The sequence below is a fragment of the Drosophila arizonae genome, chromosome 5 (genome assembly GCF_054131065.1).
Source record: "Drosophila arizonae isolate 15081-1271.41 chromosome 5, UAZ_ARI_1.0, whole genome shotgun sequence".
In the NCBI taxonomy this organism is placed as follows: Eukaryota; Metazoa; Arthropoda; class Insecta; order Diptera; family Drosophilidae; genus Drosophila; species Drosophila arizonae.
This window is the reverse complement of record NC_142925.1, coordinates 19,749,894-19,765,561: the sequence shown is the minus strand read 5'-3', so window position 1 is coordinate 19,765,561 and position 15,668 is coordinate 19,749,894. Positions and strand designations below refer to the sequence as shown.

Here is a 15,668-nt window from a genome sequence, read left to right as displayed (position 1 = left end):
GTCGATTTCAGAAGATACAAATTTTTTTTTAATTACAGCGCGCATATCAAGTTAATCATTAAAAATCGATAACTTATCCTGATCTTTTTTATCGATAAAAACCTTATCGAAAACCAGTTATAAAATTATATCTCCTACACCTTTATTGTTATTCTCCAAATTTTTTATGTATGCTAATATGCAATTGATGCAATTTCGGTTTTTGTTAAAATTTACCCCCGCCCCCATATCCACCCCCTCACCATCACCATCATGTTTGTAAAAAGCGTATTTCAAATACTAGAGACTTGTGCTTTGGCAATTACATGCATATTCATGTTATAATCATAATCAAAAAGTTATTAAACAATGTGTGTGCGTCTTACTTGTGTAAGCTGAAAAACGCGAAAAATTATTGAAATAGCTATTGCTCCAAGGGATCAGGGGATCTCGTAGTCGAGCAGTCTCGACTATAGCTTTCTTACTTGTTTCTATACTGTATCAAATAAGTATAGCGCAATATCAGACAGTTAATGATATTGCCCCACGCAGTAAATCTGAAGTTTCCATCTCTACTAGGTTTTGCTAGGATAGATATACATATGTATATTGGCGTGTTTTTGTATGTATGAGAACCATAGAATTTTTTCAGATGCTGGAATGTTAGCTGTTTTCAGAAGATCTCGTAGGTGAGCAGTCGCGACAAAAGTATTTTTAGTTATTTTGGTTTTTTATACCCAGAACCCATTGAAAATGGGAAATCAGGGTATAATGGTTTTGTGAAAAGTATATAACAGGTGTATAACAGCGTGGCAGACCCCACAAAGTATGTGTATTCTTGATCAGCGCGATGAGCTGAGTCGATATAGCCGATATAGTCCATTTGTCCGTCTGTCCGTATGTTTGAACGCGTCGATTTCCGAAGATATAAGAGCTAGAGACTTTAAATTTTTCCTAGGTCCGTGTATACCACATGGATATCGAGCTTAGCTTTAAAAATCGATAACTTGCCCCGTTATTTTGTTATCGATTAAAAACATTATCGAAAAACAGTAAAAAATTTATATCTGCTACATCTTAAAAGCTAGAGTTTTCTAATGTAGATTTATATGTAATTTATGGAATTGCGATTTTTGTCAAAATTTACCCTCCACCCCTAATTCATTCATTCATCCCCTCACACATATTTGTAAAATGAGTATTTTCAGGACGTGATCAAATTGTGTATACATTCCAAAGCACAAGTCTCTAGTACTTGAAATACGTTTCTTACAAATTGGCGGCGAAGAGAGCGTGGTATTATAAATCTGTAAATTACAAAATCTTTGTGTCGATCAACTGTATTTGCACAGTTATCTGAAGTCTCTCGGTCGAAAAGTGTTCAAATTAGGCTGAAAAAAAAAAATCAATTTTTCGATTATTCTTGAAAACAAATTTATTGGATGAGTTATCGAAAAAATATGATAATCTTGTAATCTTGTAATCTTGTAGTGCGTATGGGACACACAAGTATGCATGCCAAATTTCAGCTCTCTAGCTTTTGTATCTTCTGAAATCGACGCACTCTTACGGACGGACGGACAGTCGGTTAGACGGACGGACAGCAAGATGGGCATTGCACAAAAGCAATATACTAATTCACTTTCGTGAATGAGTATAAAAATAGAGGCAATTACGCATGATAAGTTTTATGTGACATTTGGGCAAATTTTAGGACAAAGGGTTGGAAGCATCAGGCATGTGCCGTGGCAGGATTTTAGACACACGTGTGCTTCATTAGCCAATAACAGTCATCACCTCGACTGCTACGACTCGAAGTCATCTATTCGATTTATTGCCATTTACTGCTCAACTTTATCTATCTATCTTAATGCGATTTTAGTTATCAACTTTGGCAGGAGTTTCTCTTCCAAATCACTTTTCGCACGCAACTTTTGAGCTTGCACGGGGTGACGTGCTTTATTTACAAATGTCTCCGCGCTGTCTCCGCGTCTTTGCCTGGAATGCGTCATAAATCTTTTTACGATTTTTACATGGCGATATCTCCAATTTCTGATTCTGACGCATATGAACTTCGATTATGTATATAATATATATATATATATATATATATATATAATGGTCCCATATTCTTGTTCATCGAAAGCACAGCGACCCTGCTGCGACACCCGGAACCACGTTCAGCAACAGCTATTGTTGTCTCTCTCTTAGTGACAGTGCATCCTTTAATTGCACTACAATTCTAAATCAATCGATTAACACGATATCAAGATATCAAATTGCAACTTCAACAACAGTCTAATACCGCACTGATACGACATATATATGTATATATACTAATACACTTATATTTATTTGAATATTTTTTATATTTTCATATACATACTTATATACAAATACATGAGATAGTCGTATTTGATTTAGTTGGGCTGGCAGAAATATTTAAAAACCGTTTCATGGCAGCATGCAACGCCATTTTGACGACTACCATCACAAACTTCGCACGGGACGACAACGACACACACGCAAACACTCACATACAGATTCACGCACATCAGTGACCTAGAGCCCAGTGTCCGTGTCTGGCTAAGATTTGTTAACCATGGCGCCGGCAATGACAGCAACAACGGCTGCGACGAATATGACGAGCGCCACAGTTGGTTTGAGTTTGGCAGACTGCAGGCGCCAGCTAAGTTGTAAAATGGCCAAATGGTGTATAAAACAAGTAACGACATTGCAGTCGGGCATTAGCAACAGTAGTATACTCATTCTCGTCCAAAATGCTACCACACATATATATATAAATATATGTATATATAAATATATATATAAATATATATATAAATATATATATCAGGGACCGTGACGATTATAACTTTTATAGCACAAAAATTAAAAAACTAGAATTCTTTTTTGTTTTACCTTTAATTATTAAAATAGGTTTTATGATAAAAATAAAAAATAATTATTACAGATCAATGTTTATTTAAAAATCAATTCATAACTCTTATATTCAATTTATTTAATAAAACTTAAAAATAAGAGTTATATGGTTTAACTTGTATGATAAAAATTGAAAATAAAAATTGAATTGAAATTGTGTTGTTTACGGTAGTATACATATATAATAAGTATACTCAAAGCTTAGCACTTCGATTTCAATGATTTCTAAGATACTGGATTAATCTTCCACGCCCCTCTGGGGGCATATCTGGTCACGAGTGCGTCCCTAATTTTAAGTAGCTTTTCGTGAATGAGTATAAAAAAAGCACAAGGTAGATACAGATACAGATACAGATACAGATACAGATACAGATACAGATACAGATACAGATACAGATACAGATACAGATACAGATACAGATACAGATACAGATACAGATACAGATACAGATACAGATACAGATACAGATACAGATACAGATACAGATACAGATACAGATACAGATACAGATACAGATACAGATACAGATACAGATACAGATACAGATACAGATACAGATACAGATACAGATACAGATACAGATACAGATACAGATACAGATACAGATACAGATACAGATACAGATACAGATACAGATACAGATACAGATACAGATACAGATACAGATACAGATACAGATACAGATACAGATACAGATACAGATACAGATACAGATACAGATACAGATACAGATACAGATACAGATACAGATACAGATACAGATACAGATACAGATACAGATACAGATACAGATACAATACAGATACAGATACAGATACAGATACAGATACAGATACAGATAACAGATACAGATACAGATACAGATACAGATACAGATACAGATACAGATACAGATACAGATACAGATACAGATACAGATACAGATACAGATACAGATACAGATACATGTACAGATACATGTACAGATACAGATACAGATACAGATACAGATACAGATACAGATACAGATACAGATACAGATACAGATACAGATACAGATACAGATACAGATACAGATACAGATACAGATACAGATACAGATACAGATACAGATACAGATACAGATACAGATACAGATACAGATACAGATACAGATACAGATACAGATACAGATACAGATACAGATACAGATACAGATACAGATACAGATACAGATACAGATACAGATACAGATACAGATACAGATACAGATACAGATACAGATACAGATACAGATACAGATACAGACACAGATACAGATACAGATACAGATACAGATGAAAGTACAATGTGATCGTCTAAACGGCAAGTCCCAACAACATAAGTACATGTACAGAGGTTCACATATAGAGGCGTAGATGTTGTGCCACTCCTGCAATGCACAAAAGTGCAATTCAGTGGAAAGACGTGCCAAAGACTCTGGCCTGGCTTGGCTATGGGAAAAGCCATAAAAATGGCACTTGCACATGCACAGGTGAAAAATTATAGCGTAAAATTCATATTTGATGACTTTTTGATTGTCAGCCCAAAAGCATTTGAAGTCGTCGTCGTCGACGTCGTTGTCGCTGTCGTCGTTGCAGAAGCGTGAGGTAAAGCCCGAACTGTAGCCTGCATGGCGCTGCCACATAATGCTACGAAAAGTGCTTTCAATGGCGTCATTGTCAACGTTAGTCGGTCTCCATATCATCATCATCATCGTATTCATCAGCATCATTGTGATTATCAACATCAGTTGTAGTTGTCGGCGTTGATCCAAAGCAATGCCAAGCACCGGGATTAAGTTGAAGCCGGATTTGGGCCAGGTACTTCACGTGGCCGCACAGCTGCCGCAACTGACATTCCGTTTGTGCATGTGTGTGCGTATATATATGTGTGTATTCCACTGCATTCCTTTTCCTTTTTCAATTGGTATTTTTGTGTCGTTTTGCTCAGCTTTGACTTGACGATGTTGAGTGTGTGCCAGAATTTCAATTGTGACGCAAGTTTTTTAACAGAGCTAGCAAAGCGTATACGTAATGTGCATAGTTTGACATTTCAATAATGGGGTTTATTGTATAATATGCAATGGCTTTGTAAGTATACCAATAGGATATTTTTATTATTTTGGTCAATTCAATAATATCTGGCATTTCTATCATGAATCGTGTCCGGCTTAGTAATATAAAAAACACTCATTAGTCAAGACGTTAGTAAGGCAGTCATTTCTTATTACTTTAAGATCTTGGAAGATATATTTATTGAAAACGGTAAAACGGCAAGAAGCTGACATGCGTTTCATTTTGCCAAGTTTTCTGTTCCGTTTGGTGTGTTGTGAAATAGAATTAAAGTTTATGCAAGCGTAACTAACGGCCGCAGCAAAAATCATTTGCCAAAAAAATCCACTAAAACCCAATTTTATGCTACAAATAAAATGCAACACGCACAAACAGGATGCCGAGCGAGCAGAGGAGCAGACGAGATGACGAGCAGCGTGTGTAGAAATCGCAGCCAGCTGTATACAGGCGCAGGACAAGGACGTGGCGTACCGTCCTAGTCAAGCAAACAATAAAGAAGAAGAGAAATAAAAACTAAATAAAAAGCAGGCAGCTGCAGCAAAAGAGGAGTCGAAATGCCTCAAGACGTTGCCACGTTGTTGGCTAAGCAATGGAGGCTTGGCCAAGGCGAGTGTGTGTGGGTGCGGGTGCGGGTGCGGGTTTGTTTCAGTGGCTGCGTTTCTGGGCAACGGTTGTGGGCTAGCAAAAGCAAAAGTTTTCGCCCATTGTTGTTGTTGTTGCATATAGTTTGCATGCAGTCGTCGTTATCCTGCGGCAAGTTCTTCAGCTCAAGTTGATGCCGAATCAGAGCTAAAAAATCATGTCATATGGCAGCGAGCGTCCCAACATTTTATCGCCGTCACTTGTAGCCAAGCTGTCAGTTGTACACTCTATTCATCTATCTATCTTTCTCTCTTTCTCGCTCTCCCTTTCTCTCTCTTTCTCTCTTCCTTGTGGGGAAGCTAGAGCAACAGCAGCATCTGCTAGAACAAACGGCAATATGCTGGAGCTGCCTGCAACAGTTGCAATTGCATTGCACCAAACTTGGATAAAACCTGATGGCCACTCTGTGGGACATTACCGCCCCATAGGTGTCAGCTATCTCTCTCCCGCTCTTCTCACTCTCTCTCTCTCTCTCTCTCTCTCTCTCTCTCTCTCTCTCTTGATTATAATATACTTAAATTGTGGGCTCCCATATGAAGCTATTGCTCGATTCTGCTGCGTTGCCACGCTGCTTGATATCCTGTTTTCACAGTATTATATTATATTATATTATTAAAAATTTATATATATATATATATATATATATATATATATATATATATATATATATATATATATTTTTTTTTTTTTTTTTTTTAAGATTTTCTTAGACAATTACTTTAATATTGTATTAGATTGCTAATTAATTTTTTATTATCATAATTTACTTTAAATTAAAAATACTGTTAGTAATTTCAAAAATAAAAATTTTTGTTGTTGACAAACTAATCAACAGTGTTTTACATTATTATTACGTACATGTATTCTGATTTTAATAATTGAAAGTGTAACTTGTATTGTGTTCAATATCTTGTCAAATATTTAATCTAGTCTATATGAGCTTTACAATTTTTCTAAGCAATTTCATATATATATATTGACAATTATCCCCTGCTCAATTTGAAGCGTGGGCTCAGTTCCTGGCTGGGCCATTGAATCCTAAGTCTAGATAATTTGAAACGGAGCCTGATGCTATTTCGAATAATTAAATGCTCAACAAATGAAAGTGAGAACAACAACGAGTCAACAGGAGCGCAATCATCATCATCGTCATTCTCAGTTTGATTGTTGACTGATTTTCTTTCGTTTTCCGCTTTTCAATTTTCCACTTTTTTTTCTGATGATGAAAGTCAAGTCAGTCAACGTGAAGCAACTTGATGCCAACTTAGCTGCACATTTTTAGGATGGGGAGCGAGGGGCTGGCGCTGCAGCTGCTGCAGATAAACCGTTATCAGTGGACATGAACGTAGTAGCGGGGGTGTGACAGCCGCAACTTGACTGCCGTAAGGCGACACTTTGCAGTCCGCCCAACTGACAGCGCGACCAGCGAGCAAACAAACAATTGGGCAAAGGTTAGAGCCAACTTTTGCCAAGTAACTGTACACTGAAAGCCGGCAAAGGACGTTAGTATCCTTTGGGCAGGTGTCAATGCTCTTTCAGCCGCTTTCGTTGAAAAACTCTTTAATACCCACTTTCTGTCAGCCAGCCAAACTTTGCCAACTGATTTGCGTTGACTTTTCAATTTCATTGTGCTAAATGCGGCAAATGCAGTTTAATAAATTGAAAATTCCTAATACGAAATTGAATGTCGATATCTTAGGCCTTTATATACATCTGTAGCACATTCGGCCAATTGAAGTGGTGCCCATCATCATCATCGCCATCAGCTAAAACTCCCAGTTCGTCGTTCAGTTTGCATTCGACAAGTAGTCTACTTCATTTCACTCATTAAACGCTGGCTGGCAAAGGCAATGATGAAATGCCCGCCCAGTCAAGCATCCTGTTGCCCAACACAAGCCTAACGCACACACACGCACTCAGCTGAGAGCCATTAACGCGCTGCTTGCCGAATTTAATGGCATGCGAACATTTTTGCAGGTATTTTTCGCGCTACTCCGACCCTTCGGCTAAATGTTGAGGCCCCCGTAATGGGCATATTCAAGAGTCGTAATGGCATATTGTCTGTTTGATTTAGTTGTGGTGTATGTGTGTGTGTGTGTGGTGGGTGCCGATGTGTCTGCATGTGGGTATCTCTTAATTACAGCGATTATTTAGCCAGAAAATTGAATTTATGGCTGCCAACCAAATCAGGCAGACTTTAAACACCTTCACAACCTGCATGGGGAGTTTTTTTTGTTTGAATCGCGGTTAAATTTATGTGGAATTCCAGACAAACGAAAAATGAGTCTAGCATAGAAACATGTGTGGCTCTGTGACAGTAGATGTATGTAGTAGTAGTAGTAAATAGTCTAGCAGAGAAGAGACTGCTTCGAATGTCTGCCAGAAGAGCATCACGTCATTGATATAATGCAAATTATAAAGGCTTAAAGAACTCTTCCAAATAATACAATACAATTGTTGAATTTTGATAGACAAGCTATAGGAAGACTACTCTATCTATCTATCTATGTGTATCTATATATCTATCATTCTATATATCTGTCTTTCTATCTCTCTATATCTCTCTATATATCTATCTATCATTCTATCTATCGTTCTATATATCTATCTATATCTATATATATATATATATATATATATATATATATATATATATATATATATATATATATATATATATATATATATATATATATATATATATATATATATATATATATATATATATATATTATTATTTCTTTTTTATAAATTTGTATGCCCTTGTGGCTTTTTTACAAACTCTGCCTGACCGTGGCAAATGCATTTCGATTTCCAGCTAAATATGATTTGCATTGCATGCCTGATATGAAATATCCTCTATTGCGACGTTTGACTTGACAGCCTAATAAGAACGAAATCGTATTACACTATATTAATCCATGTGGCATTTAACTGAAAGATCAAATCAGATTAGGCTTTTGTTGATTACAAATTAGATCTAGAATGATAATTTTGAATTGCTTCTCAATGAATCGAAAATCGAGAGCCGTCTGTTGATTTTGAATGATTTGGATTTTAATATATTCTCCAATTTGGAAATTGCCCCTTAATGATAGCTCCAATATGCTCTATATTCTATACGTTATTTTCGTTGCGATGGGGGAAATTCGCAATGGATAAGTACATTCATTACGGTCAGGCATCAAAACTAAGTCTATATATATAGGGCGTTGCACCAGAGCCATATCAGTTATCTCGCAATGGTGGCAAATACGGAATTGGCTGCAGCGTTGCCCCACATTCTGTTGCCGAATGAGGGCCTCTTGCTGCCGCGAAGCGTATCGCCGTTAGACTTGGAGCAGAGATTTGTGAATGAAGTGGATAGGTCCTTGAATGAATGTGCTCCGGGCTTTTCCTGGAACCCTCATTCGAACAGTTGCGTGGCAGATATAGGTCAGCGTACGGCCAGATGCCCGTATGGATATGTCATGAATGTACGCTTGAACGAATGCCGCCGAGCTAAATACGAATTAAAGCCCGAGCGTGGAACGATCAAAAGATGGTGGGATTCGGTATTCAATAAGAATAAAGGGCAAGTTGGTGGGTCAGCTGCATCTTCGACACCTAAGGCAGGATCAGCAGCGGACTTCGCCACCCATACACCACCCCGAAGACCCCCCACTAGCAGTCCTGAAGCGTGGTTCGGCTATGGCTATAATTTCGGAAGACATGAGCCTCACTGGTAAAGTGTTTGTGCAATCGAAATGTAAAATATAAAATAAATTTCACGTCTAGACTGCAAAGCAAATTAATTTGATTTAATTTAAGTGGTATCGCTTCGATAAAGAGCAAATTGTAGAGATATAATTTGTAAAGGGACAGCAAAAGTCTTGTAAACTCACTGAAATCAAATAAATAATAAAATGCATTAAAAAAAACCACAATAATTAAATACCCCTTTTTTTAATATTATATTATATGAATTTAATAATTTTATTTATTTACTTAACAAAGCTTGGTAAACAATTCAATAATCAAGAATTTTTCACTTGATTGCAAACATAGACGAATCATATTTATTTCAATAAATAAATAACAAAATAAAAAACAATTAAGAAGGCTCCAGTCGAGACTGCTCGACTAGGAGATACCATGAACCCTCCAAGCTGATATTCTATTATTATTATTATTCTCGCAAAAAATGTTATCGGATGAATTATTGAAAAAATAATGCAAACTCGTACTGCCTATGGTATACACGAATATGCATGCCAAATTTCAGCTCTCTAGCTCTTATATCTTCTGAGATCCTTTTGCTCATACGGACGGACGGACAGACGGACAGGACTATATCGACTCAGCTCGTCGTCCTGATCAAGAATATATATACTCTATGGGGTCTGCGATGATTCCTTCTGCCTGTTACATACTTTTCACAAAACCATTATACCCTGATTTCCCATTTTCAATGGGTTCAGGTTATAAAAAGAAAAATATTTATTTCAAAAATATATGAAATATAAACCTATTCAGATGACAATGTATTCCCGGAATTTAGCATGAATTCATTTGGTGCATCAACACTCAAAGTATGACCAATTTGAAGTCAGTGTTTCAGCTAGAGAGCAGACCATATATGATTTTTACATATTCCTCAATGATTGCTCTGAGTATTATACAAAATATGATCATTACATATATCATCACAGCTGAGAGTTAAAGAGACCTGGAATAAACTACTCTTAATAAGAGGCTGAGACTGAAATGAACCAGAGCTAAATGAAATAAATGAAACTAAATCAAATGAGAGCGAGTATAAAACAATCGGCAAATCTAAGATTCTTGTTTATTTTCTTTTTCAGCTACATGTTTCTATATATTTTTGCTTTCTTATTTATAAGCAACCCGTTTGTTGTTGCTGTTGTTGTTGTGATTTGAGCTAAAATCAAGTTCTTTGTTGTGCATTGCAGGTACGTTCTTTCGATTGCCAGCAATGAAGCAATGAGAGGAAACTGTTGCCAAAACAAATGTCACGTGAGCCACAAACTTTTAGCTTATTTTATTTGCTTTCGTGTTGATCATCAGGACAAACGCTAACCATACGACAATTTGGCTGCCCATTTTAGCACAGAGACTGTACACAGCGGGTATACCCATCCATACAATGTGATTGTTTTTAAGGGGTATTGCTGAACATAGATTTTATGTTTGATACGAGAATATGTTGAAATATTTGCAAAGTTACATTTATCTATTTGGAATATAAACTGATTATATTTATCAGCTTGATTGAGCAAAGGATTTTTATTGATTGGATTTACATATATTTGAATGTGGTTTATAAATTTTTATATACAAATTATATACATATAAATACATATATTTTTTATATATATTTAAATATTTTTATAGTTATATCTTTTTATTATATTATTTAATGATATTTAGTGGCTGGATAATGCAATTGATTTTAATTTTTTATAATTTAATTTAATTTTTATAAAAATTAAAAACATATTTTTTTAATATTAATTTTTTTTTTTTTTTTTTTTTTACAAAAATACAAAATTCTTCTTTAGCCAATAGCTGCGCCTGCAAGGGTGTTTCATTGTCGGCCATGCTGATTATGTTTTATCCAACTTGTATTCTATTGTTGTTATTTGCTGCAGTTGACTTGACTCGAGCTGTGATTTGCTGCAATAGCAAACGCGCTGGCCAAATCACGTAAGTCCTCGCCCAAAGGCCTTCCCCGCCTGAGGGGAGGGCTGAGGGGCGTGGGTCATGTGTCTGCCGTCGCTACTTTGCTCTGATTACAAACAACAACAACGAGAACGAAAAACAATGTTAGGCGCGCTCTGTTAACGCCTGAGCGCCCAAAAAAAAAAAAAAAAAAAAAATAAATTCCTAGTGTGCAGTTGGTCTTTTTTTTACTTTGGCTTTGCTCTGGCTCGTAATAACCCTCCTCGCTGGTTGTGTGTTTGTTTTATTTTCTGTTTCCTTTTTGGCATGTGCCAACTTTGTTTTAAGTGAAAATTGAAACTCAACTCAGCAACTGTCCAGCATTCGCTTTTATGTGGAGATTGCTGCGCCGGGCGAAATCTTGTAACTGAAAACTCAAAGCAAACTGAAAGTCTACTACGTGACGTCCGGATGTGTCGCACCGGAAGTGAACACACATACATATATAGTCATAATATATATAAATAGACATATATATGATGAAAAAAGTTTCTATTTATATATACACATATTTTTTTGCACACAATTTTATTTTATATGAGCAGCAATCTATAGTCTTATATTTATTTAAATATTTACATATATTAAATATATATTTATATTTTATATAGATTTCTTAGAAATATTATACCAGAAATTGTATGCAATTTCATTTTATATATGTATATAATATTTATAAGTATATCTCTGCTTACTTTCCATGGAATTCAAATATCATTTCTCCCAATCTCATCTGGCCGATCTACTATAACTAAAAACTATGTAAACTATATAACTAAAATTGGTAGCATATGAAAAACTATTTTCAAAATTCGTGTACAGCTCGAATGAATTGCAGGAAAGCCCTAAAATTCTTTAAGGTGTGTCGAACACGCCTCATTCGGCTTTTAATCTACATTATACCCATTGAACTACCATTCACAATAGAATCTGAACGTCAGTTGTTTTGTTTTGCTTTGTTGACCTGTTAGGTGGAATTTATTCTTAGTGACTGTAAAATTTCAACATATCTTGAAATCAGTACAAAAGTATCAAATGCTTATTACAAATATCCATATCAGGCCATACTATGCTGTCGAGAGAAAGAGAGAGAGATGGGTATTAAATATATAGGTAGATTATGTCTTAGGCTAACTTCGTTACCTTTCGAAATATTTAGCATGAAATAAACTCGTGGATATATTTTGTTGGGCCTAGTTAGGGTCTTGCTTGCTGAGCTTTTGGCTACTGGTGGGATGTTTGCCAATTTGGCGCTTGGTGTTAAGTCGAGGCTTCGACTGGCGCATCAGCTGCTGGCGACGCAAGGAGAACATCAAGGCGCTGCTGCAGCCAATGCTAGCTGGCAGGTCCATCAGCTTGTAGACCTGGCCGTTCAGCTCGGTGCACAGGCACTGATGAGTGGGGCCCACCCCCTGGGGGCCTGTCAAAGACACAGGGCTTGCGGGATCCAAATTGGATATGGACCTAGCACCCGAGGGCCGAACCGATGCCGACTTGCGAGAAGATGCCGCCTTGCGCGCCGATGCAGCCTGGCGAGCCGATGCAGACTTGCGTGGACGGCCCACCTTGGGAGCTGTCCGACGCTTGGCCAAGGGCACCAAGCGCTTGGTCTTGGACTTGGCCTTGGCCGCAGTGGTGGCCAGGGCCCTGATCCTGTTGCGACGACGCGGTGCCAGTGCGCATACTTGGCACGAGGAACGATTGCACGCTTGTGTCGACTGGCCGAACTGCGAGTTGGTGTACATGATCTCGGCATCGCGATTGTCCACCCGGCTGCCGTCCCCCGACGGAATGCGGCACATGCGCCGTATGACGCTTTTCTTCAATTCCTTCTTGCCACGCACGCGCGGCTTCCTGCCGGCCTTGCCGCGCTTCGGTTTCTTCTTGGGCACCTTCTCAGGCACCGGCTGCTGCTCTGTCTGGGTGCCGGTCTGATCAGTGACATTCGCTTCCTGCTGCCCATCAGCACCTACGGCCTCCGGCACCTTCTCAACGCGATTCTCCTGTAACGGTTTCCGCTTACAGCACAGTTAGTCACAGCCCAAGTTCGATTCACTCACCTGCTCGATGGTTTCGCAGCTATTTGCTGGGCCAATGTCGCGCTGGTTTTTGCTGCCCCTGCTCCGGTTGCTACCAGCATTCGATGTCATCGTGCCACCCACTTTTTAAGCTATTTGTTTATTTCGTGAAAAAAAAAATTGAGTTTAGAAATAATTGAAAAATACACTAGACTCTAAAGATGTTGTAAAAAAAAAAAATAAAATAAAATGTTTCAGCTGTGTGATGTGCGCTAAATCTAATACGAAACTGAAGCTATACACTAGCTAGAAGAGGCTTCAGGCTTTCATTTCGATATCAAAGCCTGCTTGAAAATGTCGACATAAATATATGAAAAAAAAAAAACAAAAAAATATTAAATATAAATATGATTAAAAAGAAAGATTTTATTTATTATTATAAATATAAAAATATATTAAATATAAATATGAATATAAGGAAAGATATATATTATTATTTATTTAAATGCTTAAGATTTGGCACTTGATTTATTTCTCTTAGGCCAATAATGGGCAATCAGTTCATGCAGTTTCATGGATCTGCCCTCTACTCTCTACCCTCCCGACCCTCCACTCTCTGAGTTTCGATTAGGTGTTTAACTTTGAGCTTGACCAGAAGTTGCCCGCCTGCGGCTGCTGCTGGCTAACTTATATTATTTCTATGGAACGATTTTTCGTGTAACTGTAAGCAGGGCAGATCCTTGTGTGGGGTGTGGAGAGCGGGCGGGTAAAATTGTTTTATGCTGTGCACGGTAAAAATTCACATAATTGCAGTTGGAATTCAACAAACAACAGCAAAGCGTAAATAGAAAGCGCAAAGTCAACAGAAATGCGAAAAATATACGGAAAAAATGGAGGAAAATTCTTGATGCAATTGGGCGGGGCACTGGTGCAAACTTAAAACCGTTGTCCACACACACACACACACACACACGAGTGCAGAGAGACAGCGAGCCACAACAACAAACACAAACAAATAGTCGCTAACCTTTGGCCCGACTTCCACTTCAGGTGCGCCAAGTAATTGCAGCTGAAACTGAAACTTGGCAAAGTTGCAAAATAATACAGAATGAAACGATCGCGTATGACTGACTATCAAATACCCTGTACATACTAAACTGTAAGGTTTAGGAAATAGATGCATAAATTGATAAAAGCTTTATGATTTCCGATTTGTCTTGATGTTTATATATTTATTTTTATTATTTTTATACCCTGAACCCATTGAAAATGGGAAATCAGGGTATAATGGTTTTGTTGAAATGTATGTAACAGGCAGAAGGAGGCGTGGCAGACCCCACAAAGTATATATATTCTTGATCAGGGTGACGAGCTGAGTTGATTTGGCCCTGTCCGTCTGTCTGTCTGTCCGTCCGAAGATATAAGAGCTAGAGACTTCAAATTTTTTGTAAAATGTTCGTAATTACAGCGCGGATATCGAGTTTATCATTAAAATTCGATAACTCATCCCGATCTTTTTTTATCGATAAAAAACCTTATCGAAAACCAGTTATAAAATTATATCTTCTACACCTTTATTGCTAGAGTCTCCAAATTTTTTATATATGCTTATATGCAATTTATACAATTTCGGTTTTTGTTAAAATTTACCCCCACCTCTAAATTCACCCCCTCACCCTCACTTTTGTAAAACGCGTATTTCAAATACTAGAGACTTGTGCTTTGGCAATTACATGCATATTCATGTTATAATCATAATCTGAAAGTTTTATGAAGATCGTACGTCCACAAAAAAAGTTATTAAACAATTAAGTTCTCATAGTAAGCGCACACTGCAGCCCGTGCGTGTTTATGCGTGGGTGCTTGTGTGTGTATGTGTTTGTGTATGTGTGTGTGTTTCTTGTGTAAGCTGAAAGACGCGAAAAATTATTGAAATAGCTAGCACTCCAAGGGTTCAGGGGATCTCGTAGTCGAGCAGTCTCGACTAGAGCTTTCTTACTTGTTTATTTTAGTTTTATTTTATTTTATTTCAATTCATTTCAGTCTCTCTCCACATATAGTTTCTGTGAAGCAAAATCTGCATAAAATGTAAGGCGGAAGGCGTTGAAAAGGGCGGCAGAAAATATCCGGATCAATAACTCCTGTTGATCTACACCTGTTCAACTCTTTGTTGCTGATCCTGGGAATCCTGATCTACATCTAAGCGGGTTTCCACTTCAAGAATAAATATACAGTTTACTTTAATGCTAAATATAAAACCTTTTTGTATATCTGCTTTGGTCATCAGCATTT

The 15,668-nt window shown here is 37.3% G+C and overlaps 3 protein-coding genes across 7 annotated transcripts in view; 2 read left to right on the top strand and 1 right to left on the bottom strand.

Annotated features, from left to right (window-relative positions):
* Positions 1-15,668, top strand: part of mbl (splicing regulator muscleblind) — a 258,467-nt gene that overhangs the window by 59,864 nt on the left and 182,935 nt on the right. For 2 of the 4 annotated variants that reach the window (XM_089469886.1, XM_089469887.1), the window contains exon 3: positions 10,590-10,653. The exons of the other annotated variants lie outside the window; for them this stretch is intronic. The gene's annotated coding sequence lies outside the window, so the exon portion shown is untranslated. The remainder of the gene's footprint in view (positions 1-10,589; positions 10,654-15,668) is intronic. 4 annotated transcript variants of the gene reach the window in all.
* Positions 8,855-9,427, top strand: LOC149268681 (uncharacterized). Its single transcript, XM_089471113.1, has one exon. It carries the CDS (start codon positions 8,880-8,882, stop codon positions 9,363-9,365), a length of 486 nt encoding a protein of 161 aa, XP_089327239.1. The 5' UTR covers positions 8,855-8,879; the 3' UTR covers positions 9,366-9,427.
* Positions 12,300-13,687, bottom strand: LOC149268680 (uncharacterized). 2 transcript variants are annotated; one of them, XM_089469927.1, is made up of 3 exons: positions 13,419-13,687; positions 12,502-13,361; positions 12,300-12,430 (listed from the first exon to the last, which is right to left on the bottom strand). In XM_089469927.1, exons 1-2 carry the CDS (start codon positions 13,506-13,508, stop codon positions 12,552-12,554), a joined length of 900 nt encoding a protein of 299 aa, XP_089326053.1. In that variant the 5' UTR covers positions 13,509-13,687; the 3' UTR covers positions 12,300-12,430; positions 12,502-12,551. The 2 variants fall into 2 exon arrangements, with proteins under 2 accessions (XP_089326053.1, XP_089326055.1); XM_089469929.1 differs by having other exon boundaries at positions 12,300-12,425.